Source organism: Clinocottus analis, unplaced genomic scaffold (assembly GCF_023055335.1).
Source record: "Clinocottus analis isolate CAN_PGR_092001 unplaced genomic scaffold, fCliAna1.0.p SCAF_47, whole genome shotgun sequence".
Lineage (NCBI taxonomy): Eukaryota > Metazoa > Chordata > Actinopteri > Perciformes > Cottidae > Clinocottus > Clinocottus analis.
The window spans coordinates 353,063-381,059 of NW_027176204.1; the positions used below are offsets into that span (position 1 = coordinate 353,063).

At 47.1% G+C, this 27,997-nt stretch overlaps 1 protein-coding gene across 5 annotated transcripts; it reads right to left on the reverse strand.

Annotated features, from left to right (window-relative positions):
• Positions 1 to 1,296: 1,296 nt before the first annotated feature.
• On the reverse strand, positions 1,297 to 27,483 carry scml2 (Scm polycomb group protein like 2). 5 transcript variants are annotated; one of them, XM_068599442.1, is made up of 14 exons: positions 27,397 to 27,483; positions 24,530 to 24,597; positions 23,677 to 23,742; positions 21,656 to 21,726; positions 20,906 to 21,140; positions 19,813 to 19,901; positions 18,914 to 19,157; positions 8,071 to 8,393; positions 7,764 to 7,869; positions 7,474 to 7,680; positions 5,940 to 6,149; positions 5,115 to 5,333; positions 3,515 to 3,669; positions 1,297 to 3,103 (listed from the first exon to the last, which is right to left on the reverse strand). In XM_068599442.1, exons 2-14 carry the CDS (start codon positions 24,549 to 24,551, stop codon positions 2,978 to 2,980), a joined length of 2,073 nt encoding a protein of 690 aa, XP_068455543.1. In that variant the 5' UTR covers positions 24,552 to 24,597; positions 27,397 to 27,483; the 3' UTR covers positions 1,297 to 2,977. The 5 variants fall into 5 exon arrangements, with proteins under 5 accessions (XP_068455543.1, XP_068455542.1, XP_068455540.1 ...); XM_068599441.1 differs by having other exon boundaries at positions 3,515 to 3,666; positions 7,764 to 7,872; XM_068599439.1 differs by having other exon boundaries at positions 7,764 to 7,872.
• Between the last annotated feature and the right edge of the window lie 514 nt (positions 27,484 to 27,997).

Sequence of the window (27,997 nt, forward strand, 5' to 3'; positions counted from 1 at the left end):
GCTCACAAGTAATAGTAATAAGATAAAAGAAAAAAGTAATATAAATAAACACTAGAATGGTAATAACAGAATTTTTTTTTGCACCAACAAGAATAATGTTAAATTTACAGTTAAGGCTCTACAGAGTCTCTCCACCAGGTGGCGCTGTTCTGCTTCTAGTTGTCTCTACAGAGTCTCTCCACCAGGTGGCGCTGTTCTGCTTCTAGTTGTCTCTACAGAGTCTCTCCACCAGGTGGCGCTGTTCTGCTTCTAGTTGTCTCTACAGAGTCTCTCCACCAGGTGGCGCTGTTCTGCTTCTAGTTGTCTCTACAGAGTCTCTCCACCAGGTGGCGCTGTTCTGCTTCTAGTTGTCTCTACAGAGTCTCTCCACCAGGTGGCGCTGTTCTGCTTCTAGTTGTCTCTACAGAGTCTCTCCACCAGGTGGTGCTGTTCTGCTTCTAGTTGTCTCTACAGTCTCTCCACCAGGTGGTGCTGTTCTGCTTCTAGTTGTCTCTACAGTCTCTCCACCAGGTGGCGCTGTTCTGCTTCTAGTTGTCTCTACAGTCTCTCCACCAGGTGGCGCTGTTCTGCTTCTAGTTGTCTCTACAGTCTCTCCACCAGGTGGCGCTGTTCTGCTCTTTGAGCCGAAGCTTCTTGACTTCTCGTCTTCAAATTAAGGATCCATCATTTCACAAAACCTGAATTGATAAAGACTGAACAGAAATATGTAACTGCCCTGAGATTTCATTAATATTTAATATCTGCTTTAATGTCTCTGTGGAAGACTTATTAAGTTCTAGATATCTGGTTATGATCTCTGGAGGAAAACATCTCAGACATGTTGGTAGAGAAGGCTTTGAGCGTTTGTCTTTTTTCCCCAGAGTTCACATTTATTAAACATATGATCCATTTAAAAACAGTAAGCAGCTCCGTCACAGGGACGACCTCATCCTTATATTTTCACTTCTTCATGTTACTTTCTGAATCATTTCATATGAAATCTTTCCTCCACGCTGGCAGCGAGCCTGAAAGCGACACAGAGAACTGATGAACGATGTTTATGAGATGAATAACTGCAGAGAGATGAGTCACAAGTAGCCGGTTTACTCTGCTGCTGCTAATGCTTCTAATGCTGCTAATGCTAATGCTGCTAATGCTGCGGAGCTATTTGAAGCTCATGATCTTCTGAACAATGATTTCTATTGGACTGTCACTTTCCTTGAGTAAGACGTCCATGACCCTTTGACCCCCAACCCCCATGCCCTCCAGATAGAACACACACACACACCCACACACACACACACACACACACACACACTAACTGGAGCTCTGCCAGCGCTCTTGAATGCTTCCTCTTGTTTGAACGTATTGATTTATTTTACTGCTTTAACGGCGTTTTGACTTTGGGGGAAGAAGTGCGCTGCTGAGACGCCTCAAGAGGAGAACAATGTTTCATACTACGAGAGTTCACTCATGACTTACTGGAGGCTTTCTAGACACTCTGATAGGACAGAAATAAAATCCCTTTGGTTGTTTTGCTCATAACTCTTGATTGGTTACAAGTGGAGTCTTTTGTCTAGAGGGTCAGAAACAAAAGGAGGAAGAAGAAGAAGACGAGTCTGTTGAAAGCCAGCAAGGCCTTGTGCGCTCAGTCATTTAGAGGATGTAAACAAATGTTTAATAGTGTGAATGCATATCAAACATATTCAACAACCACTTCTTGTTGAACAGTAAAAAGTGGCATATTTACACATGAAGGCTGCAGACAGAGCGATGGATGAAAGGCATAGAAAATATACAGTTTGTTATTGTGCGTCTGAGCGATGAACACAAAGCCAGAGATGAAAAACATCCAAACACTAAACCTGAGTTCACATTAAAGCAACACGGGTTCAAGTCTCATCCCGTCTGCAGGAGAGCAACCGTGTGAATGAAGCGACAACAGCATCCGGTTCAAAAAGACTTCTGAACATTATCGTCACTGCCAAAACACCCGATTCATACTTTGACACTTGAATAATCGCTCAGACACGGCGTCGTGCTGCAGGGAGCTATGAGAGGGCCCAAAACAAGAAAGAAAAGGGGATTACACTCACGCGGGGTAAAGTTGTCACAGTAAGAAACAACCTTCTGGCTTTCACAGGTCACCGATCATCTCTCCACACAGCGGTCCAGTCACTGTGATGTCACTCAGCTGATCAACGGCCTCCAACTCCAAAAGAGAAATCCCTCTTCAGGAACTCTTCTTCCAGGGTTTCTTCAGAGGTAAAGTATGCATCCTTCAGGTGTTGCCCGCTCCGCTCCATTGTTTCATGATCACAAAGACGATCCCACGTCTTGTCCTTCATGAAGGGTCTGTTGCTCAGTGTCAGTAATCATGCTCACCACCTCGCCACTGGCTTTAAAACCTCATCCAGACACTGAATGCAGAAACAATTAAAAGATGAACCAGCGAAGCTGCTTGACTGCAGCGCGGCGGTTAATAAAGTTGGATAACCGACGACATCCTGCTGATCACAATAAGGCAAAAAGACACAAATGCTGAGATATCTGCTCCTCATCACACGTATGCATGAGATGAATTCATGTCTGTGTTTTCAGGTGCAAGGAAACAGTAAAACTAACGTGTTCAGATGGAAAGCTGCGAGTGAAGACACGATGAGGCCACGCCCCTAAACCTGGACCGAGCTCCCAAACGCCTCAGCAACATGACCGTTCATCTTGTGCTCACCCAGTGAACTGGATGCAGTAAAGTCCTGTGAGCATGTGTACGTGTGCACGTGTACGTGTGCACGTGTGCGTGTGCACAAACACGTGTGGCGACGTCCTGGCAGGTTGCACACTTACAAACACACAAATAAATAAAGAGCACTTGACCTCAGTGTCCACAATGAACTTACACTGCAACATCCCTGTAGAGTAAACCGTGTGTGTGTGTGTGTGTGTGTGTGTGTGTGTGTGTGTGTGTGTGTGTGTGTGTGTGTGTGTGTGTGTGTCTCTATTGCTTGGTCTGCTTCAGCTTCTCGATGTGATGGCAGAGTTTGAGCGCCGGGCCGAGCTTCAGGCCCATGTACTTCATGATGACGTCGCTGCGCAGCAGCATCAGAGCTCTGCCGTCGATCTCCTGCAGAGAGAAGAGCACAGCGTCACTTCCTGTCGGCGTCACTTCCTGTCGGCGTCACTTCCTGTTGCCATCACTTCCTGTTGGCGTCCTACTACACGACCGAGACTCTCAGGGAGAGTTCCTCTCAGTGACTGACACCGCACAGCGGTAGAGTCTGCTGCAGCAGCTAGTTAGCTTAGCATCACACAGCGGTGGAGTCTGCTGCAGCAGCTAGTTAGCTTAGCATCACACAGCGGTGGAGTCTGCTGCAGCAGCTAGTTAGCTTAGCATCACACAGCGGTGGAGTCTGCTGCAGCAGCTAGTTAGCTTAGCATCACACAGCGGTGGAGTCTGCTGCAGCAGCTAGTTAGCTTAGCATCACACAGCGGTGGAGTCTGCTGCAGCAGCTAGTTAGCTTAGCATCACACTCACGTGTTTCCTGAACAGCTCCACGTGCGGGCCCAGTGTTTGGGGGTCGGCCTCCTGGACGAAGCGCATGACCTCATCCACCGACCAGCAGGAGGCGGAGCTTCCTGGAGCCTCCTGGTCCAGTTTCAGCAGCTCTGAACCGGTTGTAGAGCTGGCTGCTGGAGAGAGAGAGAGAGAGAGAGAGAGAGAGAGAGAGAGAGAGAGAGAGAGAGAGAGAGAGAGAGAGAGAGAGAGAGAGAGAGAGAGAGGGAGACAGAGACAGAGAGAGAGAGAGAGAGAGAGAGAGAGAGAGAGAGAGATGAAGACAGAGACAGAGACAGAGAGAGAGAGAGAGAGAGAGAGAGGGAGAGAGAGGGAGACAGAGACAGAGAGAGAGAGAGAGAGAGAGAGAGAGAGGGAGAGAGAGGGGGAGAGAGAGAGAGAGGGAGAGAGAGAGACAGAGACAGAGACAGAGACAGAGAGAGAGAGAGAGAGGGAGAGAGAGGGAGACAGAGACAGAGAGAGAGAGAGAGAGAGACAGAGACAGAGACAGAGAGAGAGAGAGAGGGAGAAAGAGGGAGAGAGAAGGAGAGAGGGAGAGAGAGGGAGAGAGAGAGAGAGAGAGAGAGAGAGAGAGAGAGAGAGAGAGAGAGAGAGCGAGAGAGAGGGGGAGAGAGAGAGAGAGGGAGAGAGAGAGAGAGAGAAGGAGAGAGAGAGAGAAGGAGAGAGAGAGAGAGAAGGAGAGAGAGAGAGAGAGAGAGAGAGAGAGAGAGAGAGAGAGAGAACAACATCAAAGAGTTCATCTTCTTCCATTTTATTTTTTGATCAGCTTTTTACAGCTCAGACGAATCATGTGACTTAAATATTCATCAGTGTAAAAGTATGAGTGTGTGTAATAGTGAGTAATAGTGTGTAATAGTGAGTAATAGTGTGTAATAGTGTGTAATAAAGAGTAATAGTGTCTAATAAAGAGTAATAGTGTGTAATAGTGAGTAATAGTGTCTAATAAAGAGTAATAGTGTGTGATAGTGAGTAATAGTGTGTATTAGTGTGTAATAAAGAGTAATAGTAAGAAATAGTGTGTAATAGTGAGTAATAGTGAGTAATAGTGTGTAATAGTGTGTAATAAAGAGTAATAGTGTCTAATAAAGAGTAATAGTGTGTAATAGTGAGTAATAAAGAGTAATAGTGAGTAATGGTGTGTAATAGTGTGTAATAAAGAGTAATAGTGTGTAATAAAGAGTAATAGTGTGTAATAGTGTGCAATAGTGTGTAATATTGTGTAATAAAGAGTAATAGTGTGTAATAGTGTGTAATGGTGTGTAATGGTGTGTAATAGTGTGTAATAGTGTGTAATAAAGAGTAATAGTGTGTAATGGTGTGTAATAGTGTGTAATAGTGTGTAATAAAGAGTAATAGTGTGTAATGGTGTGTAATAGTGTGTAATGGTGTGTAATAGTGTGTAATAGTGTGTAATAAAGAGTAATAGTGTGTAATGGTGTGTAATGGTGTGTAATAGTGTGTAATAGTGTGTGTTGGTGTGTAATAAAGAGTAATAGTGTGTAATGGTGTGTAATGGTGTGTAATATTGTGTAATATTGTGTAATAGTGTACTTCAGCATACCCTCCACTCGTCTCGGAGGACACATCTGGCCCAGGTCGGTCGGGTTGGAGCTGACGCGGCGTAGCGGCGGCGGCGGCGGCGTGCGCGTGTGTCCGGGGTAAAACGTGCGCTCCTTCTTTGTTGCTCTGTAGTCGGATGCGGCGTGGGGGGGGCGAGGGGAGGGGGAGGGCTCCTTCATGGACTCCTCCATGGACCCGCTCTCAGGGTGGGACAGCGGTTCTGTTCACAGTGTTGGTGCGTTACTGTGATGGTGTGATGGTGAGTTGGTATGTTGGTGCGTTAGTGTGTTACTGCGTGTTAGTGTGTTACTGTGTGTGAACACAAGCAGACAAGATGCTGCTCGGACGGACACAGACGGCCTCGTACCGCTAAGGAAGCGGTAAAAGTAGAGACCTAACTTCATTTATGGATGTAAAAAGTATGTAATATAACAAATATGATAAAGTTTTATGTTTAAGGAAGAAGAAAAATGTCTCAACTTGTTATCTTATCAATAAAAACATGTTCCTCTTTTATGTGCATTTGAATCTGCACATTGCACACAGACAGCAGGGACGCGTCGTCTTTAACAAGAACGTCCTGAAGCTGCTCAGAAGTCACGAACATGGTGGAACACACATTCTGCCTCTGACATGAAGGATAATAATAATCATGATTATCATCATCATCATGGCTGCTTTCTTTGGTAAAGATGAAATCCTGTTTCACCTTTTTGAAGAACAGCACGATGCAAACACACTCGTGAGCAGAGAGACGATAATCGTGAGATTATCAACATGTTTCACGACGTGATCCATCTCCTCTGTCCTCCTGAACGCTGCCCACCTGACTTGGTCCTGTTGTAGAAGCGTGTGTTGCTGCTGAAGGGCTGCGAGCTGAAGGGCTGCGAGCTGAAGGGCTGCGAGCTGAAGGGCTGCGAGCTGAACAGGCTGTCGCTCTCCAGATGTTGGCACATGTTCTCCAGGAACCGCAGAACCGACGACGTACTGGAGGCGGAGGGCAGCTTCACGTAGCGGATACCGTGCTCTGACCGCACTGAGGGGGCAGACACACACACACACACACACACACACACACACACACGCACACACACACACACTGTATGCATTCAAAGCTTAAGGAAAACAGCAGATGGTTTGGGGTTACCACCCTCCCTTTAGAAGCATTTTTTGCCTCACCCCGCCCTCCCCCCTCCACATACCCAAGCCAAGCCTGCACAAATCCACAAATTACCCCCCCCCCCCCCTCCCTCCACACCTAAACTCACCCACAGCCTTCCCAATCCGGCCCCCAAGGGAGACCCAATCCCAGCATCCCAAACCAGGTTAGACGCACATGTCACTTCTGATTACAGACACAGAGCTCACATCAGCTGCTGCCACAGCGCTGCCTTTTATTCCTCCTCTTTCCCCTGTCACACACACACACACACACACACACACACACACACACACACACACACACACAGTGTGTGCACATGGCTGCTTGCCTGTCCCGGCTGTATAAATTAGAGTTCCTCTGGCTGCTTCTCTACAAGTGAGTTTTAAAGCAATAGTTTATTGTTTGCTGCCTCGCCAACAGTTAGAGGACTGGATTGAGTCTGCTGCAGCAGCTAGTTAGCTTAGCATGAAGGTTAGGTTAGCGCCATCTAAAGGACAGAGTTATCCTGTGTTAGTCCCGCGGTGGGGAGATGTACAGGATTAGAGCAGCAGAGGGTGAATTACAATAAATAAAGCAATAAAAAACAGTATTACAAAATAAATAACAACCTCTCAAGCTAAACTAATGAACACACTATCTCATTGGATGGTCTGGACGATACAGCTGATCCCAACACACGCTGTCACATGCAGAGCCACGTCTGTACACTTCAGAGGAACCACGCAGGATTCATCCTGATGCCGCTGCTTCCTGCTTCAACAGGAACCAAACGCTAGTGGTAACAAGGTGTTGGGCAATCACAAGCAGCATCAACCAAAACTGATCTCCTGCCAGATGGGAGCACACGCTCTGAGCAGAGAGTCGCTGGTTCGATTCCCAGCTGCACACTGACATTCACCTCCTCTCTTTTCCCAAAGTGCTGCTCTCTTTCCACTGTGGCCGTCAAATAAAAACCCAAAATAAGCTTTAAAGTGTTCTGCTGAAAGCTGCACGGTTCCTCCACCAGTGCTCTGACTTCCAGGAGGTTTGGAGCGACACGCTGGGTCACAAACTGAAGCAAAAACACTTTCTGTCTTCTCAGACACAGGATGTGTTACTTTTATGTGTTTCATATCATTTTCACAGCAACTACACATCAGTGAATTGGAGCCGTCCGCTCGTGTGCCGCGGTGTCGTTTGGAGGGTTCCCTGCGTTTACCTCTGATGACCTCCCCCCCGGTGTGGGACTGGCTCTGGAGGAAGGACAGCAGGACGGAGGGCTGGTAGGTGCAGTCCACGCAGGCCTGCACCGCCTGCTGCAGCACGGCGTTCACCGGCGCCGGACCGAAGTGGTCCGGGAGCTGCTGCACCAGCTTCCTGTCCAGGTGCGGGCCGTAGTCGCCGTGCTTGTTGACGTAGACGCACACTGGAGCGACACAAAGAGACAGAGGACATGAAGGCGCCGAGCGGGTGTCTGTGGACCGGAGCCGCCGCTGTTCTGCTGCTCACCTGTGCAGACCACGTTTGAGCCGTTGCCGTGGTGGTTGTCTCCCTGGGCGGGTCCGGCGCTCAGCCTGGTCTCTGGAGGGGGAAGCGGCGCCGGCCCCACCGGAGGCTTCTTCCAGAGCGAGACACAAACAAGCTCGTTAACGCTCTGTAAGCTGCTCGGGTTGCTGCTTCGAGACTTAAAGGTGCGTGGTTACTCTGCTCGCGCCTCCCTCCCTCCACGCTGCCCCTCTCACCTCCTCTGCTCTTCATCATCATCATCGCTTCTGCCAGAGTAGTAACAGCACAAAGGGCTGCAGCTCCTGCTCACCTTGATCTTAGGCTTGGGCCCTCTCTTCTTGTGTGGTCTGGGGGCCAGGTGGGCCGCAGCGCCGGATCTGGCAGGTGATGGCGATGCTCCATTTACCGCCGCCGCCGCCGCCGCCGCCTCGGCCGCCGCCTTCAGCAAAGCGATGGTCTGGGATTTGGGCCGACGACCTCGGACGCCCTTGCGCACAGGCAGGGGCGGCAAGGGGTTGGGCAGCCGGTACGAGGTCTGCATGGAGGAGGACGAGGAGGCGGACGAAGAGCGCCGGGCCGCGAGGGAGGCCGAGGAGGAAGACACGGGAGCGAGGAGCGCACTGGGGAGGGTAACTGGAAGAAATGGGAGAGGACATGTTGTTCATCTCATCGTGGAACACTCGGTGGATTACACTGAAGGACCTGCAGAGGAGACACCACACCAACATCTCTGAAACGTCCTCTGAGATGTTCAGCTGCTCCTCACCATGAAGCCAGAGACTTCCTCCAGCAACACACACACACACACACACACACACACACACACAATATGATTTTAAATCTGTCCAGTGTCACTCTGATGACAACAGTTCTGCTCACATGAACATAAAACATGACATCTTCACCTGTTCTTTACTTGGTTGTTTAAGAGATGTTTGGGGATGAGTATCACAGGACATGTTATTCAGTAAAGATTACAGGTAATTATATGGTGAAGTATATTGAAGTTGAGCTGATATAATGCAGCACATATGAAATATGGTAAACTATAGTGATGTAATACAGATGAAATGAATCTGTAGCTGGAAAGTTTTGTTCACCGTGGATCATGTGACCAGAAGGGAAATAAACTTTGTTATGACTCATCAGCTGATCTCCACACACTGATAGAGGACGTCAACAGATTTAGAGCAAACACATTAGAGATTATTAGAAATACCATACTGGCCTATTTATAGATTTCAACAACTTCCATGTGCCAGTGTTTTCAAACAGGAGCTTCGAACCAAACAAGGTGGCGTGAGTGTTTTGAGGTCTTCCTGCTGACTGGAAACAAGTGTTTGGATGGAACAACTTTTCAGGGTCCTGATCAGCGATAACCTTCGACTGGCCGATGACATGAAGCCTGACAGTGTTTTGTTTCAGAGGGCGAGGTCTCACTCCTCAGCAGGAGCGAGCAGCTAAACACTGACCTGCTCATTCACACCAGCAACCAGCAGGAAGCCAGGAAGCAGAGCTGCTGTGCTGCAGAGCACCGAGCAGCACCGAGCAGCACCGAGCAGCACCGAGCAGCACCGAGCAGCGGCACCAAGCAGCACTGAGCGGCGGCACCGAGCGGCAGCACCGAGCAGCAGCACCGAGCGGCAGCACCGCTTCAAGCCTCCACGCGGATCTGCTCCTCTGGTCTCTGACTAATCCATTCACATGATGTGACACCAAAGCAACACGCGCGACTTCCACACCGCCGATTAATGTCACAGCGCTTACTTCATGATCGCTTCTCATCACCTCCACATACTTTACTACAACGTTCAAAGGAAATCAGCTGATGGACGCATTTCACTGGCTGACAGCCTGTTCAGGAGGAAAGAGATGCTCACGCTGAGAACTGAAGCCTCTGGCTGCTCCTGATGCACCGCTGCTCTAAATGTCCCCACAACACCACACAACACCACACCACACCACACGACACGACACAACACGACACGACACAACACGACACCACACCACACCACACGACACCACACGACACCACACGACACCACACGACACCACACGACACCACACGACACCACACCACACGACACCACACCACACCACACGACACCACACGACACCACACCACACCACACGACACCACACGACACCACACCACACCACACGACACCACACGACACCACACGACACGACACCACACCACACCACACGACACCACACGACACCACACGACACCACACGACACGACACCACACGACACCACACGACACCACACCACACCACACGACACCACACCACACCACACGACACCACACCACACCACACCACACGACACCACACCACACGACACCACACCACACGACACCACACGACACGACACGACACCACACGACACCACACCACACGACACCACACGACACCACACGACACCACACCACACCACATGACACCACACGACACCACACGACACCACACGACACCACACCACACCACATGACACCACACGACACCACACGACACCACACGACACCACACAACACCACACCACACCACACCACACGACACCACACGACACCACACGACACCACACCACACGACACCACACGACACCACACCACACCACACGACACCACACGACACCACACGACACCACACGACACCACACAACACCACACCACACCACACCACACGACACCACACGACACCACACGACACCACACCACACGACACCACACGACACCACACGACACCACACCACACCACACGACACCACACGACACAACACCACACCACACCACACCACACCACACGACACCACACGACACCACACGACACCACACGACACCACACGACACCACACGACACCACACCACACCACACCACACGACACCACACCACACCACACCACACCACACCACACGACACCACACGACACCACACCACACCACACGACACCACACGACACCACACAACACACCACACCACCACACGACACCACACGACACCACACGACACCACACAACACACCACAACACACCACACCACAACCCAACACACCACGCCACACCACGCCACGCCACGCCACGCCACGCCACGACACGCCACACCACACGACACAACACAACTGTCATCTGGGGAAACGTGTGCGTCTCAGTGAGCTGAGCCTGAACTGGAAGGATTGTGTTAAAGGGTTAAACGATATAAAACAAAAGTAGTAAATCTTTGTTTAGGACCAGCAAATGTTCAGCTAGAATGAGTCGACGTTGAATTGAGGCTCTACATGCTTATAGTTTCATATTGTTGTTTTTATTTGTCTAACAGTCACCGTGATGATGCAACACAGCCGCACGGTCGTAACCATGCTGAGAAAAGTATTATGATGTACAAATCTAAATGAATGTACAAAGAAGAAAAACAATAATAAAGGTCATTTGGAGCCAAACAGACACGTGGGACTGATCACGACTGGAGAGCTGCAGCTCGACCCGCTGACCCCCGAGACAGCGCCAGGACGCGTGTGTGTGTGTGTGTGTGTGTGTGTGTGTGTGTCTAACTTCAGGGCACACAGTATGAACACCAAAGTTTTCCTGCACCAACTCTTCAGCACACGAGCAAAACGAACGTGTGGACGACGCTTCTGATCCTTCAAGTTAATCAACGTACGAAGAAAAGTGTTGATCCCTGCATGAGCCTTTAGCTAACCAACTCCTGATGCTACACACACACACACACACACACACACACACACACACGCACACACACACACACACACACACACACGCACGCACACACACACACACAGGATCAAAGACACATGGAGCTCACAGTTAGATCTGTGGGAGCCAGCAGTCTGATCATGAACGTGAGCTGCAGTCGTTCAGAAGTCTTCCTGCCGAACAAAGAAGAGTCAAACTGCTGTAATCACTAACACAAGGGGAGGAAGCTGCTCCACATGTGAGAAGACACGCAACTTTCATCTCAACTAGATTAAGCTTTTACTTTTCATGTCATGTTTCACAACAGCACGGAGGCAAGTATGAGTTATTGTAATAAATCATCTTCTCTGCAGCTCTTCAGGACGGAATGATCAAATGTTAACAATCACTTCCAGGACACAACTACAACTTCCTGCTGTGACTCAACGACAGGATGCAACTGGCAACGGATCCTCAAAACACAATGCAGGAGAAACACAACGGCCATGTGACCCGAGAGCTGGACCAGAGGTTTTGTTCCTTTATGAAGAAGAGCAAACAGAAAGGATCAAACTCACCAGAACTCCCCTCCAACAAGCAGAACTTCACTGCAACAGTGGTGGCTTTTGTAGCAGCAGCAGTGGTGGTGGTAGTGGTAGTAGTAGTAGTAGTAGTATTGGTAGTAGTATTGGTAGTAGTAGTAGTAGTAGTAGTATGTCCGTAACAATCCCAGTCCCTCAGTACAGTGGCTTGCTCGTCCTCTCTGGTAGAAACTCTCTCTGGCTGGCGTCGGCGTTTCCTCCCTGAACGTGTTCCTCTTCCTAACTTCCTGTCAGTTTGTTCCTCATCTGCACTTCATGGTGTGTGTTCTCTCTATCAGCTGCTCTCTCCGTCCTCTGTGAGCGTCTCCCTCTCTTTTCTCCCGGCTGTAGTCCACAACAAAGCCCACGCCGCCGCCGCTGCTGCTGCTGCTGCTGCTGCTGCTGCTGCTGCTGCTGCTCTGCTGCTGCTCTGCTGCTGCTCTGCTCTGCTGCTGCTGCTCTGCTACTCTGCTGCTGCTGGTAGGAGCAACGCTTCCCTCCCAATGAATGAGCAGGAGGAGGGGAGGGGGAGACATTTGCATAGGAGAGGGAGGGGTAGCGTGAGGGAGGGAAGAGTGGGTGGTGTTGTGGGTGGCGTGGAGGGGGAGGGGGGGGGGGGGGGGTTGAGCCCTTTATTCATGTTATCTGTAGGCCATATCGACAGTCTACATCAGTCACCTGCTTCTCAGAGAGCCTCGGGGGAGGGGAGGGGGTGTCAGAGGGGAGGGGGGCTGATGAAGGGAGGAGGGGGGGGTCCACAGGATGGGGGATGGGGAGGTAAGAGGTTAGCCTGGATCACAAGTCCTGATTCAAACGGGTGAAAAGGGCAAACTCTTGGAGTTGGTGCACACATATGTAAGCTCTCCCTCAACACACACACACACACACACACGCACACACACGCACACACACGCACACGCACACACGCACACACGCACACACACGCACACACGCACACAAACACACACACGCACACACACACGCACACACACACACACACATGCACACACACACACACACACACACACACACACCAGGAGGAGTGTAATCCTAGACTATTCAGACATTCCCTGATGAAAGATGGCCAGCTCCAGGAAGCAGTTGGCCCAGTCGGATATCAGCGAGGCGCCGAACAATGAGGAACAAAGAGGAACAAAGAGGAACAAAGAGGAACAAAGTGGAACAAAGAGGAACAAAGAGGAACAAAGAGGAACAAAGTGGAACAATGAGGAACAAAGTGGAACAATGAGGAACAATGAGGAACAAAGTGGAACAATGAGGAACAATGAGGGACAATGAGGAACAATGAGGAACAAAGTGGAACAATGAGGAACAAAGAGGAACAAAGAGGAACAAAGTGGAACAATGAGGAACAAAGAGGAACAAAGTGGAACAATGAGGAACAAAGAGGAACAAAGAGGAACAAAGAGGAACAAAGAGGAACAAAGTGGAACAATGAGGAACAAAGTGGAACAATGAGGAACAATGAGGAACAAAGTGGAACAATGAGGAACAATGAGGGACAATGAGGAACAATGAGGAACAAAGAGGAACAAAGAGGGACAATGAGGGACAATGAGGAACAATGAGGGACAATGAGGGACAATGAGGAACAATGAGGGACAATGAGGGACAATGAGGGACAATGAGGAACAATGTGGAACAATAAGGAACAAAGTGGAACAATGAGGAACAAAGTGGAACAATAAGGAACAATGTGGAACAATGAGGAACAATGTGGAACAATGAGGAACAATGTGGAACAATAAGGAACAAAGTGGAACAATGAGGAACAAAGTGGAACAATAAGGAACAAAGTGGAACAATGAGGAACAAAGTGGAACAATGTGGAACAATGTGGAACAATGTGGAACAAAGTGGAACAATGTGGAACCAAGTGGAACAATGAGGAACAAAGTGGAACAATGTGGAACAATGTGGAACAATGTGGAACAATGTGGAACAAAGTGGAACAATGAGGAACAATGTGGAACAATGAGGAACAATGTGGAACAATGAGGAACAATGTGGAACAATGAGGAACAATGAGGAACAATGTGGAACAAAGTGGAACAATGAGGGACAAAGTGGTACAATGAGGAACCATGAGGAACAATGAGGAACAATGTGGAACAATGAGGAACAATGTGGAACAATGAGGAACAATGTGGAACAATGAGGAACAAAGTGGAACAATGTGGAACAATGTGGAACAATGAGGAACAAAGTGGAACAATGAGGAACAATGTGGAACAATGAGGAACAAAGTGGAACCATGAGGAACCATGAGGAACCATGAGGAACAATGAGGAACAAAGTGGAACAATGAGGGACAAAGTGGTACAATGAGGAACCATGAGGAACCATGAGGAACCGAGGGGCCAGAGGAAGCCTGCATGGAACAGTCCATCCAGTGGAAACGTTCTCATGAGCGTCCAAACTGACGAACTGCAGCGCGACGTGTTGAATAATGAAACTCTTCTGCTGGTTGTGTGTTCAGCACGATGCTGCTGCACTGTGTGAGTCTGACAGAAACTCTTCTGCTGGTTGTGTGTTCAGCACGATGCTGCTGCACTGTGTGAGTCTGACAGAAACTCTTCTGCTGGTTGTGTGTTCAGCACGATGCTGCTGCACTGTGTGAGTCTGACAGAAACTCTTCTGCTGGTTGTGTGTTCAGCACGATGCTGCTGCACTGTGTGAGTCTGACAGAAACTCTTCTGCTGGTTGTGTGTTCAGCACGATGCTGCTGCACTGTGTGAGTCGGACAGAAAGGTCATGTGACTCCATTCCAACATGAAGTTGCTCTCTGGCCACCAGAAGAGCTTTGGTTGAGTCCATGAAGATGAAATAATGAAGGAAGGGTTGAAAGTTACCTTCAAGGCAATTCATTTCTAATAATAATATCAGAGTAAAATGTGTAAAAATGCCTCACTTATTACTTTGTTTCTGTCAACATGAATCAAGTATTTAGTCAATTCAATTTCATGTGTCCAACATTATTTTTGCCCAAATACAGAATATAAAAAAGGAACCAATAAATGATTTTGCCTGAAAAAATGAACGATCTTATGTCTGCTGGAACACAGACGTGCTCTATTATTCTATGCATTATTCAGCCTTCTGACCCAGTTTGCACCAACAAGCAAAGACAAAAGCAAATCACACCAAATGTAACACAAAAAGAAGCAAAACAATATCTTATGTGATTATAAGAAAATAATGAAGACGTCCAGTCTTTCATCCTTCGTTCCTCATGAAATGTGTGCGAGGTCCCAGCAGGACCACGTGATGAAAGCTAATGAGACTTTCTTAAATGTAATAGTAATTACAGTCTCTCGCTCCTTCTCTCACATGTACGGCTCATTATGAGCTCATTAACACCTCGACCGAGTCCTACTTATTCACTCACTGCACGCACACTGCACGCACGCACTGCACGCACTGCACGCACGCACCGCACGCACACTGCACGCACACTGCACGCGCACGCACGCACTGCACGCACACTGCACGCACTGCATGCACGCACTGCACGCACACACTGCACGCACTCTGCATGCACACACGCACGCACTCACTGCACACACTGCACGCACACACTGCACGCACACACTGCACGCACACACTGCACGCACGCACTCACTGCACGCACACACTGCACGCACTGCACGCACGCACACACTGCACGCACGCACTGCACGCACACGCTGCACGCACACACTGCACGCACGCACTGCACGCACACGCTGCACGCACACACTGCACGCACACACTGCTGCGTCTTTCATCCCGCTGGGTCAGGTGTTTCCTTCAGGAAGACTCAGGTTAGGAGTTTCTACTGAGCGCTCCACATGCTTTCTCAGTTAGGTACAGGTTGAACTAGACTTAGTTACATGCCTAGGTTTAGAGAGGCAAGATAAGCTCAGATTTAAAATAGCTCAGACTTCAATCTGAGAGTTGAGTCTAACACAACACACTAATCGACAACATGTTTGTGAAGCCGCGGTGAGCCGTGGAGCCGGATGCAGTGATGTCACATCAGGACGGCCTCACACACGGTTACTAGTTTGTCTCATGGACATCGTCTCTCTGGCGCATGCACAGCACATGAACACGACCGCCTCTCTGACAACATGTCACCGCTGCATCCATCAACAAAGTGGAGGGAAACACAATCGATCACGCACACGCATGAACTCACACTTCCATTAATCAAGAGGAGGCTGCTGCAGGTTATTCACAGTGTTTCCTGACCAGCTGGAGCCAACGTGACGTAACAGCCAACGCGAGGATGCTAACGTTCACTGAGACGCTCATGCATGAGGATGCTAACGTTCACTGAGACGCTCATGCATGAGGATGCTAACGTTCACTGAGACGCTCATGCATGAGGATGCTTCACTGAGACGCTCATGCATGAGGATGCTAACGTTCACTGAGACGCTCATGCATGAGGATGCTAACGTTCACTGAGACGCTCATGCATGAGGATGCTTCACTGAGACGCTCATGCATGAGGATGCTAACGTTCACTGAGACGCTCATGCATGAGGATGCTAACGTTCACTGAGACGCTCATGCATGAGGATGCTTCACTGAGACGCTCATGCATGAGGATGCTAACGTTCACTGAGACGCTCATGCATGAGGATGCTAACGTTCACTGAGATGCTCATGCATGAGGATGCTTCACTGAGATGCTCATGCATGAGGATGCTAACGTTCACTGAGACGCTCATGCATGAGGATGCTAACGTTCACTGAGATGCTCATGCATGAGGATGCTTCACTGAGATGCTCATGCATGAGGATGCTTCACTGAGACGCTCATGCATGAGGATGCTAACGTTCACTGAGACGCTCATGCATGAGGATGGTACAGTCACTGAGATGCTCATGCATGAGGATGCTAACGTTCACTGAGATGCTCATGCATGAGGATGGTACAGTCACTGAGATGCTCATGCATGAGGATGCTAACGTTCACTGAGATGCTCATGCATGAGGATGCTAACGTTCACTGAGACGCTCATGCATGAGGATGCTAACGTTCACTGAGATGCTCATGCATGAGGATGCTTCACTGAGACGCTCATGCATGAGGATGCTAGCGTTCACTGAGACGCTCATGCATGAGGATGCTAACGTTCACTGAGACGCTCATGCATGAGGATGCTAACGTTCACTGAGACGCTCATGCATGAGGATGCTAACGTTCACTGAGATGCTCATGCATGAGGATGCTAACATTCACTGAGACGCTCATGCATGAGGATGCTTCACTGAGATGCTCATGCATGAGGATGCTAACATTCACTGAGACGCTCATGCATGAGGATGCTAACGTTCACTGAGACGCTCATGCATGAGGATGCTTCACTGAGACGCTCATGCATGAGGATGCTAACGTTCACTGAGACGCTCATGCATGAGGATGCTAACATTCACTGAGATGCTCATGCATGAGGATGCTAACATTCACTGAGACGCTCAACAACGCTAACAACATTAAAACAATATTGATTATAATAATCAATCTCAATGTCTTCACTGCTCTTTTATTTGATGTCTAACGAATGAAACCAACGTTGATGTTTAGCAGACGCATCCACTGCATCAATTGTCATAATCCAACAGCACATCTTCCACTGAGAGGTTCTCTCTCATGACTCAGGGTTTTACTTGCATTGAGTACTTGTACGTGGTATTGCCACTGTGACTTCATTAAAGAGCTCAGCACTTCCTCCTTCACTGGTCACACTGCCACGGATATGGTGAAATGCTTTTGAGACACATTGTGATGTAAAGTATTGAACTCAACCCGTTGGAGGACAAAGACAGACTCAAGAAGCTGAACAAGGCCTCTCTGTCTCGATAATGACAGAGCAATATGACCCCAGTATCGGGGATGATTAAACGAGAGCAGCGAGCAACTTGAAGTCAAGCGCTGGGCTCTGAGCGGTCACAGCAGGGCTTCTCTAAAGGGCCAACACCAGCACCTGAGGGCACGATGGAGCGCTGCAGCTCAGTCACGCACACTTCCTGAAACTATAATCATGACACTAGAATTAGTACAATAAAAATGTAAATTTAAGTGCAATAAAAAACATTTTATATGAAGCTTCTCTATTTTTAATACACTTGTTAAATTGACAACTGCAGCAACAAACACATTGTGTCTTCTCACAAAGATGTTTTGCCAGAGCGACTTGGCTGATAAAATGTTTTAAAGCATGAAAGAGTGAAAGAGCATCAGCTGTGTCTCAGCGTGATGAACAGACGCTCTGCTGCCCTCTAGTGGTACGATAGAACAACACCATGCCACACAACACCTGAAGTCAGCGAGAGGAAGCAGCTCACGATCAGGCTGAACGTCCCACATGAGCACCAGGATGATAACCTGAAGGCATATATCTATCTATATATATATAGATAGATATATCTATATATATATATCTATATATATATATATCTATATATATATATATATATATATATATATATCTATATATATATATATAGATATATATATATATATATATCTATATATATATATATATATATATATATATATATATATATATAGATATATATATATATATATATATATATATATATATATATATATCTAACGATGTGTGTATATTATAACCGTTCAATCTTGAAGTGTTGTGGAATTATCGCTTGAATAATCTTTTTTTAATGTATTTATTTGAATGCATATAAATAGTGGTGATCTAAAATATAATCCTATGATCTTTAAAACGGAAATCTGCGATATTGGTGCAAAAGCATGTCTTGTTATTGAGGCACAACATTGCACGAGCGATGACACAGTCTGCACACTCCACCGCAGTAAAACAGTCAAAGCTGCACTTACAGAAATGCCCCGGCGGCTGCAAGCTGTGTTTGGTGAGCGCAGACCAGCCGACGGGGAAGATGTCTCTGGAGTGGAAGGAGCACCAGTAGTCGAAGGCGCCTCGCCAGCCGTCAAACATCACGAAGATCTCCTGACCTCTGACCTCTCCAACGGTGGCGGGACAGATCAGGTACGGGTTCTTTCTGTCCACCGCCTCCAGCTTCATACCCGGCTGGAAGTAGTTTTTCACTGGGCAGGCTGGTTCCTGAACACACACACACACACACACACACACACAAAACCAAGCAAATTAATACAATCAATTTATGTCTTGCGAGCCTTTGAAGATGCTTGTTAATGAATATAGACAACTCTAATCATATTTCATTGAACACTGCTTCCTCTACATTGTGGAGTGATAAAAGCTGTATGTGTTGACCGGCTGCTGCAGCTGATCCAGTGTAAATGAAATGCGAGTGGCTCCCCCTGGTGTCAGGGCTGAGTACTGCAATGTCATGAAAAGTTCAAACTACATTACTGTTGTGAAGTCAACATTTATAGTTGTATCAATTATGATCCCAATCATTGAGGCGATAATCTACTTGTATTAGTTGGATTAAACGTTGTTGTTTCATAATGCATATATATATATATATATATATATATATATATATATATATATATATATATATATATATATATATATATATATATATATATATATATATATATATATAATGCAATATCTGGAGTCATTAACATTGACTGTGAGAGGATTAAGGACAAAGAGCCCCATTTAAGGTCAACACTTAATATTGTCGCCATTTTCTCATAAAACTGTCAACATAGCTGTTAATTCATTCTGAGAACTTCAAAGGTCGATCATCTTCAGTAAAACAGAAAGAACTGTAATATATTACCTTTTTAAAAGCGGCGGCCGGGGCCATCTCTGCTCCACTCAGCGTCTTCAGGAGGAACATCGGCCACGACGACGCGTTCATCCTGAAGCCTGAGCAGGTTGCAGACAGGTCGCTGCTGTCAGTCAGCAGGACTTTGTTACGTCAAGAATTTACGCTTGACTGTTGCATCTGTGTAACTCCATTTGTTTGGTATTTGCTGAGCATTTTTTCTACAAAGCTGAAGGGCTCGCTGTTCCTCCAAACTGGGAAAACAGCCGTCAACGGACACAACACCAGCATTATTTTAATCGCTGATCAATCAATAAATAAAAAATCTGGACCCAGACCAGCGCCACTCAGAAATCAGGCCTCACCACCAGTTAATGGCACGATGCCCGTTAACCAATTAAAACGATAAAGGTTGCATGAAGGTGCAACAACACATCTTCTGATGCGTCTCAGGAGGTAAATCATGGCGTTACTGACAACATTAAAAATGTCTTCGTGCTCGTCAAGTGTCCAGGTAAGCCACCGCAGTGTGACAGCCGACCAGCAGCACCGGCTGCTGACACTGACTTAATGAACTTAATGGAATCGACCCGTCATTCATTTCCTCATGTCGGTGCTGCTCCCCCTGTGACACGTCAAGCAGGTCGGTCTCACAGCACACAGACCTGGACACATCTCGCCAGTGAAAACCACTGCGTGAGTGTGTGTGAGTGTTGAGGGGCTTTTAGGTCAAAATGATGTCATCACAATGTCCTATCTTCAATTAGTTCATGGCTTTCTGAAGTGTTTGTGCATTTTACTGAGAGGAAACATGTTTTAAAGCAGAATGTGTGCACTCAGAGGGACGTGCAGCACTTGGTCTATCACACTTCAGTGAGTTGTACCTTCTCTTCTCTTTCTGGTCTTCACCTACACAAGAGGCCTTGTGACGTCTTTCTACAACAGCAGGGGGGTTCGGGTCTCACTATGTCTGATGCCTTCCCACAAAGAGAGTTCACTATACAACCCGCTCCATAGATATCCCTCACGGTAACAATGATTTACATATTTCAGCTCTCACAGCAGCTCGAGTCATGTGGCAGTAGAGCGATGCGTGTGGACTCACCCAGCGGCGGCTGCAGCATGTCTCCGGTCCTCTCGCAGGTTCCTATTGGTTGGATGTCTAGCGAGTCGACGAGTCTCCAGAAGTCGTTGGTGTTGTCGCTTCCGTCCAGGCGCAAGCGAAGGCGAGTACCCATCATGCCCATCACCGTGGCGATGCACACAGAGTTTGAGTTGCGAGGGTCCCGCGCCTCCAGTTTCATTCCTGCTTTAAAGTCATTGCAGGGGGGGACTCTGGACTGCAGAGGGACGCAGGGATGACCCAGCACGACTTAAAACTCATGATGTCAGTATTTTCAAAGGGGTTATAAATATACACTTCCATAAAAAAAAGTAAAAATGTTAACGACCAAATGCGTTTCTACCAAAACTCTGACGGGAGTAAACAGACTCTTAGTTGGGACTATTTTCAGCCATGGCTTTACATCCTATTTGCCAGTATTTAAAAATGAGCCGCCTGCCCATGTTCATCATGATGGAACCTGACGGAGCCGCTCATGAGCTTTAAAGATGTCGCTGCACGGCACAGAGGAGTCACTCCTTCTTCTCCACAGGCCTGAGATGATGGAGTGTTGACTTTGGCCCCAGACGTGTCCTGAGAGCTTTAATTAAACATCCCCTCTTCATGAAACATGCTTGTCCCTCTAGTTCGTGGCAGACTGTATCTAACATGAACGATAGTTTAAAAATAGATAAAAATAGAAACATTTGAAGTAAACTGTTTAAAGGATTGCAGCACCTTTCTCATCGTTACCTGTTTGAAGGAGGTGGGCGACGCTGCAGTGGAGGATGTTTCTCTCAGGTAGTCTTCCCACCTGAACGGTTCTAACAACAAAACTCCTGATTATTAAACATGTTTGAAACATATAACAACTTGTTTGACCGCTTGAGGGCAGCAGAACGAACCGTGAAGACGACACTGACGCTGACGTCACGCTGACGTCAGCTTTGAGGCCGCTATGGCGAACTTGCGAGCTAGCAGCCAGCAGCTAAGCTAGCCTTCTTACTGACGTCATTTACTGACGTCATTTACGGGCCAGCATGAGGCTTCTCTGCGCTCACGTGTTGTCCCATGACCAACGTGTGTGTGTGCGTGTGTGTGCGTGCGTGCGTGCGCGTGCGCGTGCGTGTGTGCGTGCGTGCGTGTGTGCGTGCGTGTGCGTGTGTGCGTGCGTGTGTGTGTGTGGCCTGAGAGCTAGCTAGCTCGCTGCCGCATGCGGCGCGCGCTTCAGATCCGCGCGCTGAGTCTGACGTGTGACGTCAGCTGCGTCTTCTTCTTCTCTTTCATCTCTAGGACCTCAAAGTTCAAAGCCTTCATGCTGCCTACATGAGTTAAAAGTAAACAGCTTCAGTGTATTGTGATTCAGCGATTATGCTCCATATCAATACCACAAAGTATAAACTACTTTACCAGCTTATACACTGGACACCAAGAAGTAGTCAAAATAACATCTAAAATACTCCTACTCCTAAAAGTGTATTAAAGTACAAATGTATTATCTGCAAAATGTAAGTATTAAAAATATTGTGCATTATGGCTCCTTTTACATTATATGTACATATATTATATGTACATACATTACATGTACATATATGTGCGTTATAGAATATTGAATTATTCAGTTTTGAACACCGACTACAGTATTGCATATAAGAGAATGTTGATGTTGAAATGTGTGAGAACAATGAGAACAGGACGTATGCATCGAATATCCACATGGAAGCTACTGAACAATAAACAATCTTTAAACTTGTATTTGTTAAAGAACGCTTAAATGTAAAGGCCTGGCAGTAACCAAACTGATAAGACTACTACTACTACTACTGATAAGACTACTACTACTACTACTACTACTACTACTGATAAGACTACTACTACTACTACTACTACTACTACTACTACTACTAGTAGTAGTAGTAGTAGTAGTAGTAGTAGTAGTACTGTAGTACTACTACTATTACTACTGATAAGACTACTACTACTACTACTACTACTACTAGTAGTAGTAGTAGTAGTAGTAGTAGTAGTAGTAGTACTACTACTACTACTAGTACTACTAAGTACTAAGTACTAAGTACTAGTACTACTAAGACTACTACTACTACTACTAGTACTACTAAGTACTAGTACTACTAAGACTACTACTACTACTACTACTACTACTAGTAGTAGTAGTAGTAGTAGTAGTAGTACTGTAGTACTACTACTACTACTACTGATAAGACTACTACTACTACTACTTACCCAGTAGACTACTACTACTACTACTACTACTACTACTAGTAGTAGTAGTAGTAGTAGTAGCAGCACTACTACTACTACTACTACTACTACTACTAGTAGTAGTAGTAGTAGTAGTAGTAGTAGTAGTAGTAGTAGTGTAGTACTACTACTACTACTACTACTGATAAGACTACTACTACTACTACTACTACTACTACTAGTAGCAGTAGTAGTAGTAGTAGTAGTAGTACTACTGTAGTACTACTAGTACTACTGCTACTGCTGCTACCGCTACTACTACACATAGCGGATGTAATCACTTGGGTGTTCAATGGATTGCAGCGAGAGAGCTGTTAAATCTGCATAGTTCAGGTAGTTGGGAAGAAATATGCAATAAATTGATGATGATGATGATAAAAAAACTTCTGCAAATGCAGCCTAACATGTAACGTATGAGTGCTTTTGTTAAGCCGCCGCAGCTATTAACTCAAACATTTTTAGACTGCTTATGGAAAGATCAACAATTAAGAGAACACAACTGAGATGCCGACCATTAGCGTTGTCGAGGGGAGCTCCTGCTGTGACGCTGCTTTGTCTCTCCTTCTCCTCTTTTTGATCTGGAATCAAAAGATGATTGAACAGCTCATCAGAATGTGGAAGCTACTGAAATACAGACTGCAATTAATTACAAAATAGCTCAGAGGAAGAAAGTGAACACCAAAAAGCGTCAGTGAGCGTTTTGATCTTCAGTGTTGGTTTCGTGATCAGACTGGAGTTGAGGCCTTTAATACGTTTGAGACGCAGCCTGCTCGACAGCGGCAGCACCCTGGAGGGCACGCCTTGGAGGGCACGCCCTGGAGAGCACGCCCTGTAGGGCACACCCTGGAGAGCACATAATGGAGGGCACGCCCTGGAGAGCACGCCCTGTACACCTTGGAGAGCACGCCCTGGAGAGCACGCCCTGGAGAGCACATCCTGGAGGGCACAGCCTGTACACCCTGGAGAGCACGCCCTGGAGGGCACGCCCTGGAGGGCACACCCTGTACACCCTGGAGGGCACAGCCTGTACACCCTGGAGAGCACACCCTGGAGAGCACATCCTGGAGGGCACGCCCTGTACACCTTGGAGAGCACGCCCTGGAGAGCACGCCCTGGAGAGCACATCCTGGAGGGCACAGCCTGTACACCCTGGAGAGCACGCCCTGGAGGGCACGCCCTGGAGGGCACACCCTGTACACCCTGGAGGGCACAGCCTGTACACCCTGGAGAGCACACCCTGGAGAGCACATCCTGGAGGGCACGCCCTGTACACCTTGGAGAGCACACCCTGGAGGGCACACCCTGTACACCCTGGAGAGCACACCCTGGACAGCACACAGTGGAGGGCACACCCTGGAGGCCTACCTCTTTGTGGCGTTCGGCCCATGGTGCCGCAGAGAAGCCGGAGTCCGACAGGACGTCACCCACACAGACTGGAGAGGAGACACAAACAACGGCAAGACGTCAGGACACCAGAAGGCTCAGACGCGTGTGATGTCTGCTGCGCTGGAGATGCCTTCATGTCTCACAGGCCGGTTTCATGTGACACTCAACAGCGTCGCAAGTCAAATGAAGAACAGGACCACAGGTACAGAACTCAGATACACATCACATGAAGCTCTGAAGGATTTCAGGCTAAAATAAATGATCTGCTGCCCCACTATGGATCATCCAGTCTAACCAGGCCGCACGTCTAGAATCTGGTTGAAGTCGCCATGTGGACTCGTGCAATATCCCAAAACCTATTACTGCAGGAAGCACAATATTTGTTAAAGGTGAAATGTGTCAAGTCAACATTGTGATTTAGTTTTATGGAAGACGGACGTTCGTCTACAGGACCGAGGAAGTTGGTTGTGTTAGGTTGAGTCATACCATGATAGTTTTTATACAATGTTATAATGTTTCTATAATGAGAAAATATGATGTAAACATTATCTTTCCCTCTATTAGCGTTAATCATATTTCAGTCAAATAGTCCCTCTCTTTTTAATAATTTTTCCCCAAATTGTTCAGCCCTCGTCTGGACTCACACACACCTCGACACAGAGAACGAGAGCATCATGTGTGTGAATCAGAGCTGAAGATATTCCCCCACAAATCTCATGTCCAGCTGTGAAAATAACACACTAAAAGCCAATCTTTCATCCAAAAACTCTGTTTTGCTACAGATTTAAATTGGTGGTTGTCATTTATATTTTTCAGATTTAATTACTTCGTCCTTCCTGTGATATCTAATCTCATACTCACAACTTGAAAATAAACAGATAATCTCCAACGATACATGGAAACTTTGCAGATCATGAATAAAACAGAGGATGCATTAAACCTCCACAACGTCATCGTATCCCATTAATAAATCATATAGATAAACAATCCTCCCACCGCATGAACACATCTGCATGAAGTGGACTGTTGAAATGATTCACAACATAAAATAGTTACCACACTGTCTACGCCCGAACGCTCCGGCTCACAAACCCCGCGAGCATCGTCCCACTGCTGAAAGTCTGCACATGGTGATCGCTCCACAGTGAGGCCGAGACATCATCCAAAACACCAGAGCATCCAAAAAGAAGTGATGACAGAAAACCCAGAAACTCAGAGGTTACGATCCGTCCAGGAGCCATCCATTGTGTGAAAGCTGAGCGTCTGCAGAGCGGCCCTCCCTCTGAAGAGCCTCTGTCTCTGCAGTGAAGCCTCTGACTGAGAAGAAGCCATAAAGATTCCAAGCTGCCATAAAGCTCCATCAGGACGTGAGGACGCGGGACGTCTGCTGGCGACATGAAAAGGATTCCAGCTCCGCCCGTCTGGCTCAAGAAGGTCAGACAACACAAATAAAACGCTCAGCAGACCAGGAAGCGCTTCATTTTACGGCCCCATTCGCCACCCAGCCGCTCGCTTATCTGGGATCAGCGTGAAGTAAAGTTCTGCCAAAGAGGTTCTTCTGGTTTTGTGGAACTTTAGATTCATGCAAAGATGTTTCACGATCCATCCATCCTACCTATAAAATACATAATAATGTTGTATCGCACCAGGGCTGTAACTAATGTAACTGATAAAGTATTCCAATAAAAAATGCATAACCAGTTACTTGATCGAGTCTATAAAATGTAAAAAAGTTGAGAGATTCCAATTCCATATATATCCTATATAAATGAATATCATTATCATTATTATTATTGTTATTGTATTATAGACCTACATTATTGTAAAGAATCAAAATACACAAAAGAAATGTTTATTTTTTAAATAAACAAATACTTTGTTTTGAAGTTAAAAACAAACAATCCCTGAAGATGAAGAAAAGCACCAAATGATGATCCATCAGTCGATTTACTGATTATGAAATGGCAGAGCATGTTTTGTTGATAAGAAACCTAAAGGGAACATTTATTTGCTGTTTCATCTCTGCATCGCTTTATGGGAACGGAAACTGATATTTAGGTTTTATAATAATACATGAATATATATATAAATAAAAGACAAAAATATGAATCAATTAAATCAGAAAATAGTTGGAAGATGAACTAATCACCTCCAGGGAGCAGCTCGGACCAACAACAACAACAACAACAACAACAACAACAACAACAACAACAACAACAACAACTTTCTATGTTTCAATGAGACAGCTGTTGATGCAGAGGTTCAGCCTTCACACCTCTGTGGCACCAGGTTGCACGTGTGTGTGTGTGTGTGTGTGTGTGTGTGTGTGTGTGTGTGTGTGTGTGTGTGTGTGTGTGTGTGTGTGTGTGTGTGTGTGTGCTTGATTGATAAGTACATTTTTTCTTTCGCGTGCAGGTTTTGGGCTCAGGAAAGAGGAAACACTGAATCAGCAACAAAACAATAATTCAATTTCAGGGAAAGTCTGTGACGCATTTTCATTTGTGGTCCCGGTTCTGTGGGCGGGACCGTGAGCCCGTACGGGCCAAACACACACCGGACCGTTCCGGTACCACACCGGGCGACCCCACGAGGCTGCAGGGTCATAAGCGCCCCGTTCATCTGCAGTGTGCCCGCTGCACAGACCCGGTGGACGCACCGCGCCGCGGCTGCAGCTGCGGCACCGAGCCGCTGCGACTCTCCGCTGCGCGGGACATAAACACGCCGCGCGGACCCGCCGCTGCGGGCGCGGACAGCCGGAAGCAGCGCCGCTTTTCGTCGCCAACGAGAGAGAAACCCGTCCCTGGCAGCCCACGACACGAACAACGAGACACGAGCCGGATACCAACCGTTTGCACCGGGTGTTGTGACGGGAGATTCCTCACTTTCTATCGGATGCGAGCCGCCATGTTCGCTGCAGCTCCGCGCATGTCCACCGCGCAGTGCCGTGCTCCTCACCGCTGGAGGGGGGGCAGAAATCAGAGAGGAGTGCGAAATTGATAATTAGCCGTTTTATTGAGACGGATATTATTTAATGTTGGGTTGGAATAATAATCTGCATGAAGTGTGGAAACGAAAACACAAACTGTTTCCTGTTTCACACGCAGGAAGGATCCACGAAGAGGCTGCTGATGGAGACAGAAGTCACTTCATGAATGAAGGAAAACGATTCCCATTTGTGGATTTAGTCTTTGTAAGAATGGACTACAAACCGGTCCAATTAAGGGAGATTAGAGCTTTATTTATGGATTATTAATAATGCTGAAACGAAGTAGTGAAGGTAGCCACATCCCTTCTTTCTACTTTTAAAAGTACCACAGTGTAAACTCATTCTGTAACAAAAGATTTGCAAGTAAGTTCTACTTTGAAGTATTCATTATGCAGAATAATTATATATTTTTTTGTTACTTATGTTTGCATTTTTACAATCTCACATGTTCATTTAAAGTA